This window comes from Ptiloglossa arizonensis, chromosome 5 (genome assembly GCF_051014685.1).
Source record: "Ptiloglossa arizonensis isolate GNS036 chromosome 5, iyPtiAriz1_principal, whole genome shotgun sequence".
NCBI lineage: Eukaryota > Metazoa > Arthropoda > Insecta > Hymenoptera > Colletidae > Ptiloglossa > Ptiloglossa arizonensis.
This window is the reverse complement of record NC_135052.1, coordinates 22,725,451-22,750,243: the sequence shown is the minus strand read 5'-3', so window position 1 is coordinate 22,750,243 and position 24,793 is coordinate 22,725,451. Positions and strand designations below refer to the sequence as shown.

The following is a 24,793-nucleotide window of genomic DNA, read 5'->3' as shown; positions in this document are numbered from 1 at the left end:
TCAGACTGACAAGCTATTTTTTTAATGTCACTTAACCAACACCTTTATGTGCGAGTAATTTGAATAAATAAACGATACGTATTTGCATTAATAGAACAAATTTACTATCGATATAACTGGTGGATATCGAGAATATTAATGAATAAATTTTACATGATTCCATTCTATATTAACGAATAAATTATCATAAATATCCTAACCAAGTATTAGTAGAAAAAATCTACTATCGTGATTAATGCGACCAAATAATTGATCGGTTCTGGTGGTATTAAATCTTATTATTAAATATTCAAAGATAAAGTTACCTTCTTTTATCATGTACCATTTACCTATGAATCGCTTTTTTAAAAGCTACATTTTCCGTCTCTAAACCGAGTTGCAACAAAAAGAACTTAAAGTGGTCGATAATGGAGGGCCTTCCCCTGCTTCAATCCTCTCTAGCGATAGACTATTGACGACACGCGACACGCGAATTTATCCTAAGCGATGGCCAGATAATAACCGTGTTAATGCGTGACGAGTATCGTGAAAGAGGGTGCAGGACACAGCGGGGGTAAACTCATCGGAGAAAGAGTGTGTGCTGAATAATAGAACATTATTTGATGTTACTTCTAAACGATGGTCTACGAATAAAGTAGATTTTTTTTCTTAATTATTTCTCCTGACGAGTGTATAATCGCAACAAATACAACATTCTCGATATTCTAAATGACTCACTGCGAATTAAGTAGAATTTTTCATGAATTATTAATCCTGAAAAAGTTATTGATAACATCATGTACAAAATTACTTCAAGTTACTTCTAAACGACTACTTACGAATCGAGAATAATTTTTTACGAATTATTATTTCTGAAAAATATATTGGTAATATCATATACAAGATTACTTCATGTAACTTTTAAACGACTACCTACAAATTAAAAATGTTTCGTCAATTATTAGTCTCAAAGAGGATGTACAAAATCACATCAAATACATTACTTCAAGTTACTATTATACAAAACGACTACTTACGAATCGAGTACAATTTTTCATGAATTATTAATCCTGAAAAAAATATTGATAACATCGTATACAAAATTACTCCAAGTTACTTCTAAACGACTCTCCACAAATCGAACATTTCTCGACAATTATCAGTCTCAAAGAAGGTGTACAAAATCACACCAAATACTCCAAGTTACTTCAAAACGACTACTTACGAATCGAGTACAATTTTTCATGAACTATTAATCCTGAAAAAGTTATTGATAATACCATATACAAGATTACTCCATGTAACTTCTAAACGACTACCTACAAATTAAAAATGTTTCGTCAATTATTAGTCTCAAAGAGGATGTACAAAATCACATCAAATATATTACTTCAAGTTACTTCAAAACGACTACTTACGAATCGAGTACAATTTTTCCTGAATTATTAACCCTAGAAAAGATATTACTAACATCATATACAACATTACTCCAAGTTACTTCTAAACGACTCTCCACAAATCGAACATATCTCGTCAATTATTAGTCTCAAAGAAGGTGTACAAAATCACGCAAAATACTCCAAGTTACTTCAAAACGACTACTTACGAATCGAGTACAATTTTTCATGAATTATTAATCCTAAAAAAAATATTGATAACATCGTATACAAAATTACTCCAAGTTACTTCTAAACGACTCGCCACAAAACGAACATTTCTCGTCAATTATTAGTCTCAAAGAGGGTGTACAAAATCACAGCAAAATCTCCAAGTTACTTCAAAACGACTCCCTACAAACACACCAAATACTCCAAGTTACTTCTAAACGACTAACCTGCAACTCTACATACAATTTCTCACCGATTAATAATCCCAAAGAGCGTGTTAATCGCATCGGAGCCTTATTCGCGTAAACTATACTTTATATTTCGACTCTCTCTCTCTACCAATAAGCTCTCAACGACACGCGACACACGAATTGATCGTAAACACTGGCCGGATAATTCCCGAACCGTGTTAATTCACGACCATCGAAAAAGAGGGTACAGGGCACAACAGACGACGGTGGGGGGAGGGGGGCGGTAGACTCATCGGAGAAGGGGTGTGTCGCGAATAATACAGCATTATGACGTGGACAAGAGAAGGGAGCGGGGAGGGGAGCTGAAAATGTATTTAGAGATTTGCAGACCGGCCGAGGTGACGCAGGACGCCGCTTTCGGGGATGATTCTGGGTCTAAGGGGCGGGACGAGAGGGGAGGGGGTGAAACCGGGTCGTGGCACTGACAGTACGACCTACATACGATTGCTCACCCTCCCTCCCCGCCCTCTTCTTATCTCCGCTTCTCAGTTTCCCAGTGACGGATCCACGGCTCGAGTTTCGCCGCGCCCCGACGAAAATTTCTTCGAATCGCTCGGAGGAAGTTACGGAACCGCCCCGAGACGATGGACGAGACAACGGAGCCCTGAAAATTACTTCCCAGCGAGTACCATCACGAAGAACGAGCTGCGGACAGCCCAGAGTTCGATAACACTTTTCGACATCGGTGTGTTCCGACTCGTACCGCATCGTGTGATAGTCACGCATACACTGGATCGGTTTCGGTGGGGTTAGCACCGGTTACGTCTGCGAGGAGAATGCGTGAATTTTCGCCCCGACTCGGTCGATAAGTTTTGCATTTTCCCGCTATTTTCTCGTAACGCGAAACGCGTGTAGTGAAGTCTCGCTGTATGCGAAAACGATCTTTGTTCTTCGAGTAAAATTTGTATTCATGTAGTGTGTTCATGTAATGTGTACCATGTAGTACATTACATGTGTAATGTAATGTTTACCATGTGTACCATGTAGTAATGTAATGTGTACATTACACGTGTAATGTAATGTGTAGAATATTTGGGTAAGAGGAACTTAATAGGTTGTTCGATTAATTTTGTCGTTCGATAAAACTTATATATGTATATATAACTTATATTATATACTTATACTTATATTTTAAATATGGCACTTATAAATTAAATTTATAAGTTCGATATTATAAATATAAGCATAAATATAAATACTTAGTAACCTAGTACTAGGTTGTTCAATTAATTTTGTCGTTCGATAAAACTTATTTTACATGACTTATTTTAAAAAGAGTATATTTTAAAGATTTTGGGATTTTGTTGAATATCTAATAATAAGAGCTATTTTAGAATTCTGTTTTTAATTATGTGAATATAGTCAGCAAAAGATCAAGGTTAAGAAAATGACGTCAAGATTTCTAATCGTAGAAGGTTGAAAATAAAGAGCGATTGTTGCTCGTCGACATAACTATTATTCTCACCACAGTTAGAAAATATTCAATATTTAAAACTTGAGTGCACCTAAAAGACAATTCGAAGAAAGCTTAATGAAATATACCGAAGAAAAATACGCTCGTTGAATGTATTGCAAAATAGTGCCAATATTATAATGTTCCAAAATCGAGATGATCAATTATAGGATACAAGCAAAGTGTTTATGCAGGTAAAAAATGAACATCTTTTTACCTCTTACACGTTGAATAAAAATTAGAGTTCTAATTGTACAATGGGATATTTCACGATAAAGAAATAAACAATTTACCGTACGATGGAATATACGTGGCCAATCAATCGCTATACGTTCGGTTTTGTTCGTCTTCTTTTATTGGAATAAAAGCTACCTCGTCTCTGCCAATTATCAATATGCGAGGCACGGAGAGAGAATTTTTTTTCACAGAACAAGAATGGATACACAATGAAATACAATGGGTGTTGTTTTCATAGGTGTATGTTCTTGCAAATGTCGGTTGCGAGAGTTGAAGCAATAGAAACAGTGGCGGGGAAATTTTATCAATATCCGAGACATTGCTGTACACAGAACGTAAACGATAAAGGGTGAACGAGAAATTCATGGCTTTTTCGCTCGTTTTTGATACCGCGATTTTTCAACTCAATTGCGTGTCAAGTGCAATACCTTTATCTCGGAATATAAAATATAGTAAAAATTCTACCATGGAGTAAAATTATTTTATTTCTTTTGGTATAAAAATGAAAAAGAAACTTACTTATAACGAGATATCGAATGAACAAATTTGTTTAAGTTAAGCTGAGAAATGGTGTCAAAAATACAGATGATCGTAAAGTAATTAAATTTCATTGATTTTTTTTATGTAACAATTTTTTTATACTATAATTATTCATGCCATTCCATACACTTCAAGGCATGAGTATAGTAAACATTCTATGAAGGAGTAAAATTAATTTATTTCTTTTAGTATAAAAATAAAAAGAAAATTTACTTATAACGAGATCTCGAATGCACAAATTTGTTTAAGTTAAGCTGAGAAATGGTGTCAAAAATACAGATGATCATAAAGTAATTAAAGTTCATTGATTTTTTTTATGTAACAATTTTTTACCATTATAATTATTCATGCCATTCTATACGAGCAGCAATTTTTTTTCAACCAGTATTGATCGCTTTAAGTTCTTTTGTTGTAACTTGAGCTGGAGTCGATAAATTATAACTTTTAAGAAAGTAATTTTCAGTGTAAATGATACTTAATAAAAAGAGGAAAACTCGTTTCTGAAAATTTACTAACAAGGATTCATAATTCGCAAAAATGAAAATTTAATTTATAACACATCATATTTGTTTCTATATAAAATAATATTATATGTAGTTTAGAATACATAACATATAAAGTGCTTATCAAAACAACCGTAATAAAAACGAACACGTATAAATTTTTTGAATCATACTCGTTAACACGTTCATGGTCCAGTGACCCACATATTTCTCGAACCAATCTGACACGAAAAAAACTTAAATTGTTCTAACATTGCAAAAATAGACATATCGTAAAAATACGATAATAATACGTATCGATACAAAATGAAGATAGAATATTTATTGCTGTAAATATCGAAAAAATTTTGTGTAATATTTAAGTGGTGTTCACTCTTATAAACGTGAATTGTGAACTCGTTAAAAAAATTATTAAGTTACAAAATGTTGATTGTTACGTAATATTGAAAATACGATGAAAGAAGAGCCCGGGGTGCGAAAAATTGTCGAGCCAGCCCTGTTCGTACATCGTTCCTCTTTGTCTGCTACCCCTTGGCTGCAGCCTCTTACGTCATTGGCTGCGACCGGGGCGCGTACCTTCTTTTTTACCGAATGAGATATTCAGGAAGAAGCGTTGGCCACCGCGAGTACTATGCCGTCTTAACTCTCACCGATTAGGTGCCATTATGTAGAGAGAGACATCTAACGTTATCGTTCCAAAAATCTTTCCCCCCCGATCAGAGAGAAATTAACTATAATAATTGTTTAGTAATACCTGTCACAAATTGTAATTGTAATAAAGAATAATTATATGCTAATATCTGTCACAAATTGTAATTGTAATAAAAAATAATTATACGCCCAATAATATCTGTCAGAAATTGTAATTGTAATAAAAAATAATTATACGCCTAATAATATCTGTCACAAATTGTAATTGTAATAAAAAATAATTATACGCTCAATAATATCTGTCAGAAATTGTAATTGTAATAAAAAATAATTATACGCCCAATAATATCTGTCAGAGATTGTAATTGTAATAAAAAATAATTATATGCCTAATAATATCTGTTAGAAATTGTAATTGTAATAAAAAATAATTATATGCCTAATAATACCCGTCACAAATTGTAATTGTAACAAAAAATAATTATATGCTAATATCTGTCAAAAATTGTAATTGTAATAAAAAGTAATTATATGCCCAATAATATGTGTCACAAATTGTAATTGTAATAAAAAATAATTATATGCCTAATAATATCTGTTAGAAATTGCAATTGTAGTTAAAAATAATTATTTTTTAATAACAAAATGACACAAATTTGGCAAATTGTTCTTTTCGTTCTTTCCCTGTTGTTATTGCCTCTGAACTTTATATTCTGTGTTATTTTATTTTGGTTTACTTTGTATCGATATATTTAATATTTTATATATTTATTCTCATTTTCTCTCTTTTCTTCTTCGTTCTAAAATATTCCACTTTTATTATATTATTTTCAACGCTAGGTTAATTACAGTATCTCGCCTTTGTAGCAAACGTATACTTAATTTTACTTTTTTCGTTCAATAATGTATCAATATTTCTTTTTTTTTTTTTTTCTTTAATGTATACAATCCTGGCATGATAAAGATGTATTATTATAAAATACAACTATACATTTTTTCGTATACGATCGTGTCGATAAAAACTATGCTTCGAGAACCTGCAGCACACTTTGACCTTCGAGTGACCTTGAACACAGATAGAATCGAATCTAAGTTTATTGATACCCGTTTCGAACGTTCTTGGATCGTCGTAAATTTTTATACTCAAGGTCGTTTGAAGGTCACGTTGTTACAAGTCGCTGAATTCGCCTCTTTGTCGACTAAAACCCGCTATAAATAGAAAGATTAAGTACAGACGTAAGAGATTGTAATCCACGAGGGCAAAAATGTCGACCAAAAAAACTAAACGTCTCCGTGGTCTCTCGTGCTCCCTTTAACCTTTTTCTGAGCGAAAACGGGCCACGGGTCGGATACCTTCCCGGAAGGAATTTCCGACGTTGCGAGACACTATCGATTTAAAAAGTATGTGCAACCTGAGTCATTCGATATCGGTGCATCAAATTTCGTCGTTGCCTCTGAAAACGAACGAGGAAAAGTAGCGAAAGCAGTATTCATTTTTAAGAGGTAAATCGCACGAAATAAAAATTTCTTTTTTATCGTTGCGTCTCTCGAAACTCGAAAATCGCTAAGACCATTTTTCGAGCTATGGAAAAAAATATACTTGTTCTAGTTCACGAGTCATTGGAACACACTTATTTTAACAAATTGTGCTCACGTTATATAAATTATGAAAATTATTTCTCTTCGTTCCTGCGTGTATTTACGAACATACGTTCGAAAATATTAGCCTAATATAAAAAATAAATAATCGGTTCAAATATTTCATACGATGAGAAACGTAGCTCGAAGATTGAAAAAATATTCAAAATCGAAAACTATGCTGCGAAACATTCCTTGAAATGAGTAGAATGGTATTAATCGAGTCATAAAGAAACTAATCGTTAGAATGTTAAAATTAGTGGAGACACACGGAGGATATGTAGACTAACAAAAAATCTAATTATTGTTAACGATGTTAGCCAGACTTTGTGCAAATTATTGCACACATTTTTCTTCTACACATAGCTATATTAAATATAAAACAAGATTTACTTTCTGTTAAATGTTTCAATTTAACTACCACTATTTTGAATTTAATTACCATTATCATTTATTTTCAATTTAATTATCATTATTAATTTTCAATTTAATTACCATTATTATTTATTTTCAATTTAATTATCATTATCATTTATTTTCAATTTAATTACCATTATTATTTATTTTCAATTTAATTACCATTATCATTTATTTTCAATTTAATTACCATTATCATTTATTTTCAATTTAATTACCATTATTATTTATTTTCAATTTAATTACCATTATCATTCAATTTCAATTTAATTATCATTATGATTCCCATTATTTTGTTTAGTCTTTATAACATTTTAGTAAGTGGGGATATATGTAATAAATCGGTGAATAAGAAATATTAAACGTGAAACATTTCTTGTGCAACGAAGAAATTAACCCGAAGAATGCAGCGGAGCATCGTTGCGAATTAAATTCGCGTGTACTGTGCTCTCCCGAGATGAATGCTGGTGCGCGGTAGGAGAGGGGAAAGGGATTGCTACTCCGCCCCTTAGTTGCACCACAGCGACAACGTAACCTATGGTGGCGACTGCATACGCTTGAGTTAGTAGTTGCGTATTAGGAACGAACAAGAGCGTACTCAAGTTTATGGCACCCGGAGGCAGGTTACATTATTAAGTCAATTAGAGTTTTAATTACTTACTCCTGGCCAATTCCAAATTTTGAACAAATCTAATTATAGACATGATATACGATGCAGGATAACATCTTTGGACAAAGAGTACTTTTGTCATTCTAACCTTTGTATATTATCACGAAAATGTATGTTTCACTCGAAATTTACTCCAGCAGAGTACATTTTTCTTTAATTCTTCGTAATTTGATGTATGTGGTTTGAAATTTCTACGTTGTTGTGATAATTTTAACAATTTTATATTGCAGTTCCCGATTCCCCTTACTTGTGTAGTTTCGTCGAGTTCTGTATTATCGATCTCTAACGAAGAATATTTTACGAATTGAAAATTTTGTAAAATACAACAATATGTTGTTGTAAGTGCAACAATATGTAAAGTTCGTGTTAAAATTTACGGATTCGTAACACACAGTGTAATTTTATCAATGTGTATAAAAACTTGACTAAAAGTTTGCACACTTGTAATTTATTATTACAAATATATAAATAATATTTCTGAAATAGTATCAGATCTATATACACAAAGTGCATAAAACATGACTAAAAGTTTATACACTTATAAAGGATTTATATATATTTGTCACTATAAATATATGAACAATATTTCCGAAATAGTACCGGACCTCGATAAAAATAATAAAAACTTGAGTTCACTTTTTTAATCGAATAAAATCTCTTGCATCGAGTGCAAGAGGTGGTCGATTTATCACCACCACTTTTATTTGGTATATGTACGACACTGTTGAAAATACGTGTATGTGTTAGTTGCGTGTCTGCGAAACGAGATCGTATCCCCTCCAATCAATGAAACTCGATCGCCTCGCCAAGGTGGTGTCAGTACCGCCCACTACCGCCCACTACCGCCCACTACCGCCCACTATCGCCCCCCACCCTCTAAAATTCTCGAGTTTGCATTCTTCTCAGTAGCGAACAGTACAAGGCGAACGATACGCGTCAATAAACTCGCGTTTCCCTCGTATCCACGTTGCCCGGCCCTTCCACGATTCATAAATATTCCTTAGGAAGACAGAGCCGAAGGGGCGTATCAACGTTTCGCTGTGGCCTATCAATTGCCTCACGATATTTTCGATCGACGCGACGCGACGTCTGAGGGGAGAGCAACGTCTCTCCGTCGCATCAGACGACATAAACATCTTTTATTGGAAAACTTTCGTTCCTGTCCAACTGCATCCGGCAACTACGGATCAGTTGCAATTTCGACCGTGCCGTGCCGCAGCAGCCAATCGGGCAAGTATTCTACAGGGTGTCCCGCCCGAAAATATACTTCGTCTTTACCTTCTCTAACAGACAGAACCGTGTTCGCTAAATTTAAATTCGTGAACGGAAAATATTGCAGTAATACTTGTTTAAATTTCGATAAGATTGTCTCGCATAAATTTCAATGACTCGTCTCCCCCCCCCCCCCCCCCCCTGTTCAGTGTCTCGAGCTGAACGTAATCCGATCCTATGGACAAAGACAGTGAACCGATACAGCGAGAGTAAGCGAGATAGGAATAGTATACCGAGCAGCGACTATCGAGCACGAGCGCTTCAAAGAAACGCCGCGCGCGTTAAGATAAATTGTTCGATTATAAAAATTGGAATTTTTATATTTTTCACTTTATCGTTGAAATAACGGTCTCGATAGATCAGCGAAGTTCTCCCGATCGAAACGAGTCCAAACACGGCACCGATCGGAGGAATTTTATTATTGCACCCATTATTTTCACTATCTGGAATATTTAAATTGATCGGAAGCAAAGTTCATCCGATTTACGCGGTGTTTGGGCTCATTTTGATCGGGAGAATCTCGCCGATACGTTGGTAGCATTATTAGAAAGATTAAGTGAAAAAATACAAAATTTAAATTTTTGTTATTGCACGATACTTTCGCGATACTTATTTTCTTTCCATCTTGGAATAAAATCACTACTTGTGCCAATCACTGATTTACATAAATTTAAACGAGCATTGCTATATAACGCTTCCTCTCTGTACTAAAAGAAACTAATATAATAAAATTTCTGATAAATAAAAATTGTTGCGAATATAAAGGTACTAAAGTATAATAAAAAAAAGAAGCGTGGACTTGAATGGATAACAAATATTCACCTTATTCTCATCGACCTAGAAACTGAAACTTTGGTAACAATGGCAAGGGTTCTCAACCTGCGGGCCGTGAATATAAAATACACCAAAATTGAACGACCGAAAACAACAGTCTAGCTTATTTTTATTGGCCTCCGAACTGAAATTTAGCTTCGTCCACAGTGGTAGGGGTTCTCAACCCGCGGACCGTAAACATAGTGAACTCCGAGCACAGAAATAAAATTCCATTCGATCGATAAAACTTGACTTTAACATCGACAACGGGACATCCTCGAATTGAAATTTGTCTCGAACCGAGATCGATCTACTCTCAAACATTCATAAATTTCAATGATGACAAATTTTCGACTTCAATTTCACTGACCTTATCCCTGTTCAAAGAGTCGTAAACTCGTTTCATTTTCTCGTCTCGTATTGCGAGCCCATTGATTCCACGGGTTTTTCGATCGCGTGCTCGCTGCACTTCCGGTCGAATATCGAACGGTTCTTCGTAAAATTTGAGTCTCCGAATAGGGCGTACTCGTGAGTGGAGCGAAAAATGCGAGCGGATATAACCGCGATACTCGACGAGAATAACTCGGATCTTTCGAAGACGGAGGAGGGAATACATTTTTCCAAAGAGCCTCGGGTAAATATGTACGCAGGCATGTATCTCGCGAATATACCCTCGCTTATAGATCTATCCCCCCACCCCACCATCCACCCACTCGCACTCGCGCTGCGTGCCTACGAATCATGAAATAGCGATCGTGAGAAATAACTTTTGCCGCGACGCGTAACGAGACTGAGAGTTTTCCTTTTTAAATAGCAGTATTAATTCAGACTTTCGAAAATCCTGCATTTTCTGAAGCTTGATATCCCCCCAATTTTTCACTCGATCCATTTTATGTCAGTATTCGGTTCAGGGAACATTTTGAATAAATTCTTTACCGATATTAAAATTTATTCGACTATCTCGTGACAGGTAAGATATAAAGTGCAGACCCGAATAAAACCCACGGTACGGTTTTTTGTTATTCATTTCTTTTTTTTTTTATAATACATTGCGAGTGGAAAAATATTATATTCGGCAGTAAATTACTCCGTTCTTATCATTTTGAACAATCCGAGATTTTTGCGAGAACATTAATTTTATCTTGAGCCGTTATCATTTTTCGGGGAGACATTTTCGCAGAAACTTGTTTAATTATGTTTCAGGCAACGAAAATATTTATCTAGAATTTTTTCATTGATGTGATCTCCCATCTATGTTGTGTACTCACCAAATTCTACTTGTGTACTAACAACTCTACTTGTGATGACAACAACAACAACAATAAAAACATCAACAATAATAATAATAATAATAAAAGTATAATAAAAGATTAGACAGTAATTAGTCTTAGTATACAATTAGGCTTACAAAATGGGTCACTTTAAATCATAAATATTATTTTTTTTTTTTTTTTTTTACTTTAATTTCCTATTCACTATTAATAATTTTAATATTTTTGCTATATGAGAGGCGACCTAATATTTTCTGCCTAGGAACGTAAATAAAATAGATACGTATAGATATACAGAACGTGTGAGTACAGTGAAAATAAAAATTGCAATAAAAGAGTCACAGAGGACTATAATTCATAAAAGATTCATTCGACGGAATCAAAAATCACACCTGATCCTAGAAGGTAACTTTACCGGCTCATGACTTACCTTCGAGTTTCTTCGTGACCGATGATCGCTGCCAGATTGACGTGCCGGTGTTGTGCTCTCTGTTGATTCTTTTTTTTTTAAGTAAAAATTCATCAACGTTGCATGCAATTGGTTCGAAGTTCTTTCCACGAAAATGGTCACGGGATATCGTTGGACAATTGCATCGAATTGTTGCAAATCGAAGGTAAGGAACAAGGAAAGCAACTTTACCGACTGGCCACCTGTTGCTTCTGGAATCATGCAGATGGAGCTACTGGAACAGGAATTTCGATTTATGTCGTACAACCAATTCGATCCCTCGATCTTAGTAGACATCGATCGATATCTTTTGAAAAATTGATTTAAATAATTTCTTTGAACATACTTTTCAACGACACGAAATTCTGTAAATTTAAAATTCGAATTATATACCATTCAACAAATTTATAACAGTAAAATATCTTTGGAAATGAAAATTATTTGTTGTGAAACGAAAAACAATAGGTAAAAAATGTTCGTAGATTTGTATCAAATTATAATTAGCTGTGGGAGTGCGTAACGTTAATAATCGATAAACGTGTGAAAATTGTTATTATTTCGGTCAAGGAGATGGTACCTGTGAACAAATACATGAAGAAGAAAAACAATTTCACGATTATTTTGCTAAATTAATTTTGTCGTGGGAACGGAAGACAGGAAACCTCGAAGGGGCAAGAAAATCCACATTAAATGGACAAAATCGCATCTGCAATATAGATATCGTGTATTATATAAAACATCATTGTTACAACGTACAATTGTGCATCGCTGCATTCTCTGATTCCATTCGACGGAATTTACTTTTTTCTCTTCTGTTCCACAGTTGATGCAACAGGTGTACAACACGCGTTCTCTCGTGGGTTCTTCGAATTGCCGGAAAAACAATTAGTCCAACAGTTAAACCACAAATCCACGAACACATACACACACACTTTCTCTCTCTCTCTCTCTCTCTCTCTCTCTCTCTCTCTCTCTCTCTCTCTCTCTCTCTCTCTCTTTCTCACTCTCTCTCTCTTTCTCACTCTCTCTACCTCTCGATATTGCACACTAATTCGATCGATAGAACACAAACCGAGAACGAGGGAATCGGATACTGCGATTTAAGAAGTAAAAAATAATATTTGCACTTCACACGACCCATAAAAATCATTGAAAAATAATTAAGTATCCACTCTGAATTTATTCCGATTAACGTTAGTCCCGTGTAAAATACTATGGACGAAATCAATTTTAGTAACTCGTACTAAAGGAATTTAACAATTACAGAATGCTTTAAAATATTTCTGTCACTTACTGTTAACTTTTTTGGTAAAATTTGAAAACTCGACACCTTCTATCTGCATTTTACAATCGAGGTGCAAGAACAGTGTTATTTCTATCGCGATTTGTTTTCAGCAAATTATTTTTATTCTTACTCCCAACGACATAAGTTTCCAAAGCATCAAAAAATATTCGACAAATATTTTTTATTTCTTTTAAATAAACTATTCAAGGATGTGAAACAGCTCTTCGAAATTGACCAACAAAAATAGTGTTATTTCTATCGCGATTTGTTTTTAGTAAATTATTTTTGTTCTTACTCCAAACGACATAAGTTTTCAAAGCATCAAAAAATATTCGACAAATGTTTTTTATTTTTTTTAAATAAACTATTGAAAAACGGGAAACAGCTCTTCGAAATTTACCAACGAAAACATACCTTCCACGATTAATAGAAAATTTTTTTTTATATAAATAGAAAATTTTTTTTTATATAAATAAAAAAATTTTTTTATATAAATAATAAGTTAAATAAAAAATTATTTATCAAATGTAAAAAAATAGCTTGAATAAAATTGCAACTGACTCGAATGAAAAAAGAAACAATTAGCTCTCGGTAAACGCGAAACGAACGATCGATGATCAACGTTCTGAACCCGGTTTTAAGTATCGCGCGTGATTGGTGCACCGAGTCCGATTCCCCCTCCACGCGCGCAAGCGCCAACGCGAATCAACTCGCATCCCTTAAATATCACATTGTGCGGCCATCTGCTTCATTACGCAAGAGACTAGCTTAAGGTAATTGTTTAAATCGTTGGCGACAAGAATGTCGCCAGATATTCCTTGCATCTCTCGTCTTATGATACAATCATGCTCGTGGGGAACCTAACCTGGTCGAGGCACGTGACTAACCTAACCTCGATTTTATTTTCAATAACTTCACCGTTCCTTACGAAGAAGTTTCTACCCTCGAATCTAGAATTAAGAAGATCCGTGAATCGGATCGTTCAAGATCCATGAACAACATTCTCGACAAACAACATTAGATACCCCCACGTGTTTTATATACAAACACCAATTACACTATTTCCCTATATACAATCTGTATATTTTAATATCCTCCCCGCGATGTTCCCCATCGCGACGAGAAAGAGAACCACGAATTTAAAACTTTAATTGCTTTAAACATCTAATCCTTTACGTACATAAATACGAGCCAGGTTGGCAAGACATCGATGGTAGATCCTCGATAATAATTATACGCGTTTAAAAATAATCTTTTTGGGAATTAAAGCCTGCCGTCTCTGATCGAGGTCCTCGAACTCGACGATTTCTTTCGCGTCTGGACCATCGATCCGCCATTGATATCTGGCCCTGGAGGGAGGCTCGTGATCAACGTTTTTCGTCGCTGTAAACGCGAACAGAGCCCGTGCTCGTTATCCACACACCTATTATGTACACGTATGAACAAACAGAGAACGCGGTAACAACGTTCCATTGGTCGATACCGAGGAACATCCCCAAAATCGTGTGTATCCGCGAACAGCCAAACGTCCTTCCAGCCAGAACGCTGGCTTCTAGCTAGAAACAACGAGAGATCGCGCCATCCACGGCCTCGTTTCCCTTTCTTCTCCGTCGGATCGCCGTGACTCGTCCAGCTGGTCATCATCTGTGCGGACAATTGGGCACGTAGGGGAACAGATGGCAATGGATCGACATGAATCTGCAATTAGAAAAAAAACATCCACACTTCGACTCGGGAATCCTTAGTCCTTAAATGGAATCCTTAGGGTCTAAGGGAAGGCTGGAGCATCGATGGTTGTCCTGGGATGAGCTGGAGATTCGAAGGAGAAGGTTGAATCTGATTAGTGGATTTAACAGCTGGAAGTGATGTGGATCAGATCTGACGTAGACAGGTATTATTTTCAAATAATGTGAGATACAGATCTACGAAAGTTGGTTCTATTGTAGACCTAGGAAAGTTGGGTGCATGGAGGAACAATGAATCTATAATTAGAAAAAATATCTACACATTGATGTGGGATTCCTTAGTCTTTAAATGGGATCCTTAGGGTCTAAGGGAACTCTGGAGCATCGATGGTTGTCCTGGGATGAGCTGGAGATTCGAAGGAGAAGGTTGAATTTGATTAGGACTTTTAGGAATTTGGTTGAGTTGGATTTGACAGTTAGAAATGACATGGACCAGATTTGACGTAGACCAGATGTATTGGATTGCTGGGTGCATTGTGAGTGATGTTATCTGAGAAAGGTTTGCGTTAAATCTATGTTATGGGAACACTAAAGAGTGGAATCTACCGAGTCTACACTGGTAGATCAGATCTTGATAGATAGGTACTATCCTCAAATACTGTGAGATACAGATCTACCAAAGTTGGGTCTACATAGACCTAGGGAAGTTGGGTACGGGGAGGAACAATGAATCTGCAATTAGAAAGAAACATCTACACTTCGACTTGGGAATCCTCAAATCACATCCTTAGGGTCTAAGAGAACTCTGGACCATCAATGGTGAAGGTTATCTTGGGATAAGTTAGAGTCTATCCTCTGTGACATAATAGTGTATGTGTATATGCCCTATATACCCCCAAGGTTTTAGAATTTTTTGAATTTCCAAGTGAAGATCATCCCTTGTAACTAAAGCATAACATTAACAATAACAATCTTTCACAATCCAGAACCACCAAAATTATACAAACTAGGTATAACCTCTGTGACATAATAAAGTATGTGTATATGCCCTATATACCCCCAAGATTTCAAAATTTTTTAAATTTCTAAGTTAGAGATCATCTCTTTTAACTAAAGCATAACACTAACAATAACAATCTTTCACAATCCAGAACCACCAAAATTATACAATCTAAGTATACCCTCTGTGACATAATAAAGTATGTGTATATGCCCTATATACCCCCAAGGTTTCAGAATTTTTTGAATTTCCAAATGAAGATCATTCCTTGTAACTAAAGCATAACACTAACAATAACAATCTTTCACAATCCAGAACCACCAAAATTATGCAATCTAGGTATACCCTCTGTGACATAATAAAGTATGTGTATATGCCCTATATACCCCCAAGGTTTTAGAATTTTTTGAATTTCCAAGTGAAGATCATTCCTTTTAACTGAAGCATAACACTAACAATAACAATCTTTCACAACCCAGACCCACCAAAATTACTCAAACTAGATCCACACCCCGTACCATATCACCATCTCCAAATCCTAAATTCAACAACGAAGAAAGAAAATTTGTTTAAAAATCCCCATTGCACCTCTACTTGGACATCCACTGATAAAATCCGTGACACCGCCAGAGGCACGGACGAAAATACCTAATCGATAATTCTACGAGAAACGGGACCCGTGGAATCGGGTCTGGGTTTCATCCAGGGACACTTCCTCGTTAATATTCATAGAAACGGAACTTTACTCATTTTTCCAGGAGCAGCAGAATTATGGGACAGCCTACGTACCGAGGAAACCAACTTTCCCGTTGCTTTTCCCGCTCGGTGTGAGCTGAAAACTCACGAAGATGAAACGGAGATAAGAGAAACGGGTCTCGTAAAATGATCACGGACCACCGTAGCCGGTAATTATAATAAAGTCAATTAAAACCGGCCCGCGCGACGTAGCATCTTTATTATTTGCTCTCGCAACGTTTCCGTCTTCGGTTCCGTGCAGTATTGCAACGTGTCTAGCCACGATGTTCGCTGGTGTGACTGGCCAATTACACGTGCAATTCGAGCCTTTATGGGGGTACTAGCCGCGAGAGAAGAGTCGCCACGTAGCGGGTCGAAGAAACGGGAAAATGATACGAGAAACGCGCGTCCACCGTCGGGAAACAGGACGCAGGTGATTCAGCTGCGCGTGGGGCTCGCTAATTGCTACTGGTGGTCCCTGTTCGATGGTAAAAAGGACAAATTAGTCCCAGGGGAACGCGGATGATCGTCACCTCTATCACGACTTGGTCCTGCTGGGGAGTCATTACCAGGCAAAAATGGCGCGAATTTTCTAACGGAATGAACGTTTCGAATCGAAGGTGAATTTTTTGATTGGATAAAAATTTCGAGTTGAAGATGAATTTTTTTTTATTTCATACAAATTTCGAATCAAAAATGAATTTTTTAATTGGGTAAAAATTTCGAGTAGATGAACTTTTACATCTGGATGAAAGTTTTGAATCGAAGAGGATTTTTTTTTATTTGATACAAATTTCAAATCAAAAATGAATTTTTTAATTGGGTAAAAATTTCAAATAGATGAACTTTTACATCTGGATGAAAGTTTTGAATCGAAGATGATTTCTTTTTATTTGATACAAATTTCAAATCGAAGGTAGATTTTCTGATTGGATAAAAGTTTCGAGTTGAGGATGAATTTTTAATTAGATAAAAATTTTGAATAGAAAGTGAATTTTTTGATTGGTTAAAGTTTCGAATAGAAGGTGAATTGTTTGATTGGTTAAAAATTTTGAATCGAAGATGAATTTTTTTTATTTGATACAAATTTCGAATCAAAAATGAATTTTTGAATTGAATAAAATTTTCGAATAGATGAACTTTTACATCTGGATAAAAGTTTTGAATCGAAGATAATTTTTTTTTATTTGATACAAATTTCAAATCAAAGGTGGATTTTTTTATTGAATATAAGTTTTGAGTAGAAGATGAAATTTTACGTCCGGATAAAAGTTTTGAATGAAAGATAAAATTGTTTGAAAATTAATTTTTTGTCTGTTATTCGTTGAATAGAAATTAGAATTTTAATCCCTAGATTAGCTGGATAAATAGTGTCTCTTTTTGAGAATTCTTCGAGAATTTTTCGAGAAATTTTATAATTTCTTGTTTCTCATTTCTCGAGAAATTATATTATTTCTGAAAAATGTGAATCTATTATTATAAGTCTATTATTATATTATATACCAAAGTTCGATTTCAATACACTTAATAATAACTTTATTGTACGATGAAGGATTTCACAATAAAAAAAAAATAAAAATTTCACTCTCCTATCGAATAAATGTTCCGAATCAATCGCTGTATCTTGAGGTAGGTTTAAATCAAATTTTACCCAACCGTGTGTCGAAGTGATATTGCAGCATAGATAAATTCTTGGGGGATTTGGACAGCGAAGGATTAAGTCTTTGTGATCGTGCCCTTTTCCAAAGGAACAGGATTTATACGAAGACATTGTCAAAGTCGTATCTCAATTTTGGATGAGGATTTTATCAATGAAAGTACAGAGTGCATAGAGAGTATCCCTATGGGCTTTCTTTCCTATAAATCCTTATTTCTGAGAAAAGTGACAGTATATATCATGCTCAAAAATCTTTTTTACTCTTTTTCTCAAGAATGACCTGTGGGCCTAAAAATGATATACACCACGTTCGAAAATCTTTTTTATTCTTTTCCTCAGAAATAAGGACACATAGAGGAGAAAGTCTCTGTAATTAATTAAGAAGACATTATAAAAACAGTGTCTTCGTTTTGAAAGTACAGAGAATATAGAATATAGCAGAGCATGCAGTGGATCGACTTAAAAAATACAATTTGTATAATTCAAGTATTGTAGCAGTTACTGTTAACAATGTTACTAAGAGATTTTTTTTACTGCAAATTGAAACGTACCGTTTTGGATCATCCTTCATGTCGAAGCCATCGATCTTCAAAATATTCCACTCGTCTCTGGAACTCTTGGAGTAGCTGAACGACACCTAGAAGAGAAAAAGAAAAAGAACGTTGAGTTAGGAAAAATATCACGAATGAAAGAAGAAGAATAAAAAGTATAAGAATAAAAAAATAACAAGTTCAATATCATCGAAAAATAAAAAATGTTAAAAGTAAACCCTTCTTAATCTGAATGTACATCAGACACTTTTTTTTTATTTTGTTACTTGTTGATTTTTTTTTCCATTTATTATACTATGCAAACCCTTGTAGAATTATTAGTAGAAACTTATTGATTCTACAGAATGAAAATAAATCTTGAATACTATAGTAGCTATGAAATATTGTTCTAATTAATATTTAATCATTTTTAATCTACCTTCAAATCAATCTTGAGTATTATAGTAACTATAAAATATTGTTTTAATAAATATTTAATCATTTTTAATCTACCTTCAAATAAATCTTGAGTACTATAGTAGCTATAAAATATTGTTCTAATAAATATTTTAATAATTTTTAATCTCCCTTCAAATAAATCTTGAGTACTATAGTAGCCATAAAATATTGTTCTACTAAATATTTAATCATTTTTAATCTACCTTCAAATAAATCTTGAATACCATTATTTATTGAATATTGATTCCACTAAATACTTAATAAGCATACTCCACACTTAATAAAATACTTAATCTACTATTTATTCAACTAAATATTCAATAATTTCCAATCTCTGTAAAACTACGCAATGAAATCGTTCAAAAATAATTCTTTCGATTAAAAAAAAAAAAAAACTTGCTAAACCACATTTTGCACAACTTACATTCCCGATTTTCTACAACGCATAGTTTCGCGGTGTAGTGGAATATTTTCTATTATTTGTTCTCGGTGACATCCAAAATTCGTCTTAGTTTTAACATTGTTCGCTAACGTGGTAACACGCAAAGTGTCGATCAACGTCGCAGACAGAACGCGATACCGCTTATTTTCGCATAACACGTCTGGAATCGGCTAGCGCGTGCTTATGGCTGACGTGAAACGCGAGACCGAAAGCCTGATCAAGTTCTACCCACGAGCAGAACAAAAATATTGGTTCTGCGTGCGTTTCGCCGCCCGATACGATCATGTTCGAGCGATGGAAAGTCTCATTTTTACGTTTCGTGTTTCGGTACGATCGTTTCCTGCTCGGTCGGTCGCCAAAGTAGATCTTTGAAACGTTCCAGACACGATTTCGATATTACACGACGCTCGATCGAAATCTTTGCTGAAAACAGAGCCGGACAGGCTCTTATCTAAATATACGTATCGAATAACGATAAACTAATAACAGTAATAAAGTATCGGATGAAGACGAACAGTTTTTTATCCACGACTCGTTGACCGAAAATTAGAATATGAATTTTATCGTGAAATAGATTTAATCGCGAAATAAAACAGACGAAATATAACAACGAATAAAATTTTAATTTTCTTATCTGTTTTAATATGTGTGAAGCATTTCCATTCGTGCGTGTTTTAATTTTTCTCTTGGATCGAGTTCGATTTCGAAAATGCAAGAAAATAATCGAATTAAATGAAAATGAAAGGAACGCAATTAATTGATAAATTAATATTTGGAAGATCGATGGAGAGGTCGTATTTTAAATGTGAGAGAAAAATAATGGCACCTGGTGTCGATTTCAGAAACGTTGAAAGAAAATAATGAGATACGGTAAAAATGAAAGGGACGCGTTTAATTGCTGAATTAATATTTGGAAAATAATTGAGAGAGCCAAATCTTGAAGGTGAGAGAAGAATAATGGCATCTGATGTCGATTCCAAAGATACTAAAAAATAATAATAATAAAAGAAAGTAAAAGGAGAAAGTGAAAGGAATACAATTAATTTTTAAATTAATATTTGGAAGATCGATGAAACTGTGAAACTTTGATGGCGAGAGAACAATAAAGGCTCCTGCTGTCGATTCGAGAGGCACGAAAGAAATAATAAAATTAAATTAAAATGGAAGAAACGTAATTAATTTTTAAATTAATATTTGGAAGATAGATGAAACGACCAAATTTCAAAGGCGAGAGAAGAATAATGGCACCTGTTGTCGATTCCAAAGACACAAAAAAAGAAAAATAATAATAATAATAATAAAATTAAATTAAAATGAAAGAAACGTAATTAATTTCTAAATTAATATTTGGAGGATAGATGAAACGACCAAATTTCAAAGGTGAGAGAAGAATAATGGCACCTGTTGTCGATTCCAAAGACACTAAAAAAAGAAAAATAATAATAATAATAAGAGAAAGTAAAATTGAAAGGAATACAATTAATTTCTAAATTAATATTTGGAAAATCGATGAAACAACCAAATCTTGAAGGTAAGAGAAGAATAATGGCACCTGATGTCGATTCCAAAAATAATAATAAAAAAAAAGTAAAAATGAAAGGAATACAATTCATTTCTAAATTAATATTTGGAAGATCGATGAAACAGTGAAACTTCGATGGTGAGAGAAGAATAATGGCACCTGATGTCGATTTCAAAGCCACTAAAAAATAATAATAATAAAAGAAAATAAAAATGAAAGGAATACAATTAATTTCTAAATTAATATTTGGAAGATCGATGGGACGACCAAATCTTGAAGGTGAGAGAAGAATAATGGCACCTGACGTCGATTTCAAAGACACAAAAAAAGAAAAATAATAATAATAATAAGAGAAAGTAAAATTGAAAGGAATACAATTCATTTCTAAATTAACATTTGGAAGATCGATGAAACAACCCAATCTTGAAGGTGAGAGAAGAATAATGGCACCTGATGTCGATTCCAAAAATAATAATAAAAAAGAAATAAAAATGAAAGGAATACAATTCATTTCTAAATTAATGTTTGGAAGATCGATGAAACAGCCAAATCTTGAAGGTGAGAGAAGAATAATGGCACCTGACGTCGATTCCAAAAATAATAATAAAAAAGAAATAAAAATGAAAGGAATACAATTCATTTCTAAATTAATATTTGGAAGATCGATGGGACGACCAAACTTCGAAGATGGGAGAACAATAATGACACCTGGTGCCCGGGAGGATCATGCGACCACAATGGTCACCTGCCTGGTTTCTATGAGTCGGTTAGCCCGACGGTAATTTCCGAACAACGGACGAGAATGGCCACGATTAAATAATGGCCATTGTGTTCCGTGAAGGAAAGCAGCCGCGGTGATTCATCGCGGAGATTATTCTATTACTCGCGATTAGACTTCACACTGCGACCCGTACGATCTTAATTCCGTCCTCTCGCCTCCCCTCCTGTCATTTTTTTTAATCCCCCGCTCGTACCGGATCAATTAATCATTGCGTGGAACGCGGTCGAGATTGAGCGTACTGTGTGTGTCGGGCACCGAAACGAACGCAACGTTGGATAGAAGAAATAGACGAGATCGTTGCAAACAGGGGAAACTTGGAATACTGGGTAAACAGGTCTGGGATAGGAATACGAATCTAATTTTCGATAGAGGAGACAGAAGTGATCGTGGTGAGCTGGGAGAACAAGAGAATAGAAGGAATTGGAAAAACAAGGGAAATAGGAGAAATTGGAAGAAATGGGAAAATTGAAGAAATTGGAAGAACGAGGAAAATAGATGGAATTGGAAAAATAAGGAAAATAGGAGAAATTGGGAAAACAGGGAAATAGAAGAAATTGGAAAGACAGGGAAATAGAAGAAATTGGAAAAACATGGAAAATATGAGAAATTGGGAAAACAGGGAAAATTGGAAAAACAAGGAAAATTGGAGAAATTGTAAAACCAGGGAAAATTGGAAAAACAAGGAAAATTGGAGAAATTGGAAAAACAGGGAAAATTGGAAAAACAAGGAAAATTGGAGAAATTGGAAAAATAGGGAAAATTGGAGAAATTGGAAAACAGGGAAAATGGGAAAAACAAGGAAAATAGGAGAATTTGGAAAAACAAGGAAAATAGAAGACATTGAAAAACCCAGAAAAATAAAAACACTAGGAAACACAAGGAGACACAAGGAAAACAAGAAATTAAAGAAATTAAGAAATTAGGAAAAGCTAAGAAAATAGAAAAAATTGGAAAAACAGGGAAGAAGATTTGAATTAAGATAGACCTACGAAAGAAGAGATAGATGTGATCGTTGTAAAATGAAAGAATAGGGAAAATAGGAAAAGTGGGTAGATGGATATGAATGAAATAGATATAAAAAATGTGGAAAAGAAAACAAGAAAAATAGAAAAGATATGGAAAATAGGAAAACAGAGAAAAAAAGAAAAGTGTTGAAAATGAAAAAATATGATTGTTGAGAAAATAGGAAAATATTGGAAAAGCAGAGAAAATAGAGTAAGTAGGAAAAGTGGGAAAATGGAGAAAATGAAAATGGAAAAGTAGGAAAACTGGAAAAATAGATTAGACAGGCAAAATAGAAAGACAGGGAAAATAGAGCAGATAAGAAAAATAAGAAATGAAAAAGAACAGGAAAATCAGGGAAATTAAATTACCCAATCATCGAATGGTAAAATTGCTCAACGAAAAAATTCTCGTGTCAGAGAATTGTCTAACACTGAAAACACCAAGTGTTCGCATTGCGTAATTATGCAATTGCAAAAGTAACCAACCGTGAAACCGTAAATCCAATTGTACGATTGCTTAACTGCAAAGCTAGTTCAACGATCTCGAGAATTGAAAATAGAACGCGAAATATTCGTAACAGTTATCGTTAAATGAATCACAGTCCGGCGACTTACCTGTTCACCGAATGTGTCCTTGTTGAGGAACTTCATCGGCTCCAGATGGGAATGGAATTGCTCGACAACGGTGAGCTGCTTTTTCAGGAGATACTCGATAATGTAGCCCATAGTCACGTCGTCGGGCAACCTAATTCTGTCGCCCACCGTGATGAACTTTCCGCCTCTGGAAGCAAACGCAAACAATTGTTACTCGTGTCGTCGGTGTGACGCGCGCGTTTCGCGCAGCGCGTCAATTTGTTGGCAGGAATTAACAGGAAACTGTCCGTCGCGACCAAGACCCGTGACAGCTTTGCGAATTCCTCGGCTCGAGTGTGTCCTCTTCGCGACACGGTCAAACAAATATCGCGCGAATTAAATGTTCAGAAATCACCGTTACTAGCGTAGAAAATACTCCGTTGAAATTTGGAAAATTCTCCGTTATTAAATCATTGTACTAACATTGGAAATACTGTTAAATGAATTTTGAAATTTAGAAAATTGTCTATTATTAAATTATCGTTATTAACATTTAGAAATACTGTTAGATGAATTTTGAAATTTAGAAACTTGTCTGTTACTAGATCATCGTTACTAACATTGGAAATACTGTTAAATGAATTTTGAAATTTAGAAAATTGTCTATTATTAAATTATCGTTACTAACATTGGAAATACTGTTAAATGAATTTTGAAATTTAGAAAATTGTCTATTATTAAATTATCGTTACTAACATTTGGAAATACTGTTAAATGAATTTTGAAATTCAGAAAATTTCAAAATTCTGTTATTAAATCATTGTACTAACATTGGAAATAGTGTTAAATGAATTTTGAAATTTAGAAAAGTGTCTATTATTAAATTATCGTTACTAACATTTGGAAATACTGTTAGATAAATTTTGAAATTTAGAAAATTTCAAAATTCTGTTATTAAATCATTGTACTAACATTGGAAATACTGTTAAATGAATTTTGAAATTTAGAAAATTGTCTATTATTAAATTATCGTTACTAACATTTGGAAATACTGTTAGATGAATTTTGAAATTTAGAAAATTGTCCGTTACTAAATCATCGTTACTAACATTGGAAATACTTTTAAATGAATTTTGAAATTTAGAAAATTGTCTGTTACTAAATCATCATTACTAACATTTGGAAATACTGTTAAGTGAATTTTGAAATGTAGAAAATTTCCCGGAGAAATAGAATCATTTTATTTTTAGTTCATACATTTATTTTACATCTTTATTAAACCGTGATTATATACAAGATCGAGATTATGATGTGTAAATTGTACAAGGTTAATTTAAATTAAAATTTGCACTGATGCAACGATCGAATAG

General features: G+C 34.3%; 1 protein-coding gene across 2 annotated transcripts in view; it reads right to left on the bottom strand.

Annotated features, from left to right (window-relative positions):
• Positions 1 to 13,552: 13,552 nt before the first annotated feature.
• The window catches only part of Fng (Fringe glycosyltransferase), a 185,126-nt gene continuing 173,885 nt past the window's right edge, over positions 13,553 to 24,793 (bottom strand). For both annotated transcript variants that reach the window (XM_076311599.1, XM_076311600.1), the window contains exons 7-9: positions 23,466 to 23,631; positions 18,664 to 18,749; positions 13,553 to 14,733 (exon numbers count right to left, since the gene is read on the bottom strand). In XM_076311599.1, the coding sequence (XP_076167714.1) occupies positions 14,676 to 14,733; positions 18,664 to 18,749; positions 23,466 to 23,631 (310 nt within the window). In that variant the 3' untranslated portion in view covers positions 13,553 to 14,675. The remainder of the gene's footprint in view (positions 14,734 to 18,663; positions 18,750 to 23,465; positions 23,632 to 24,793) is intronic.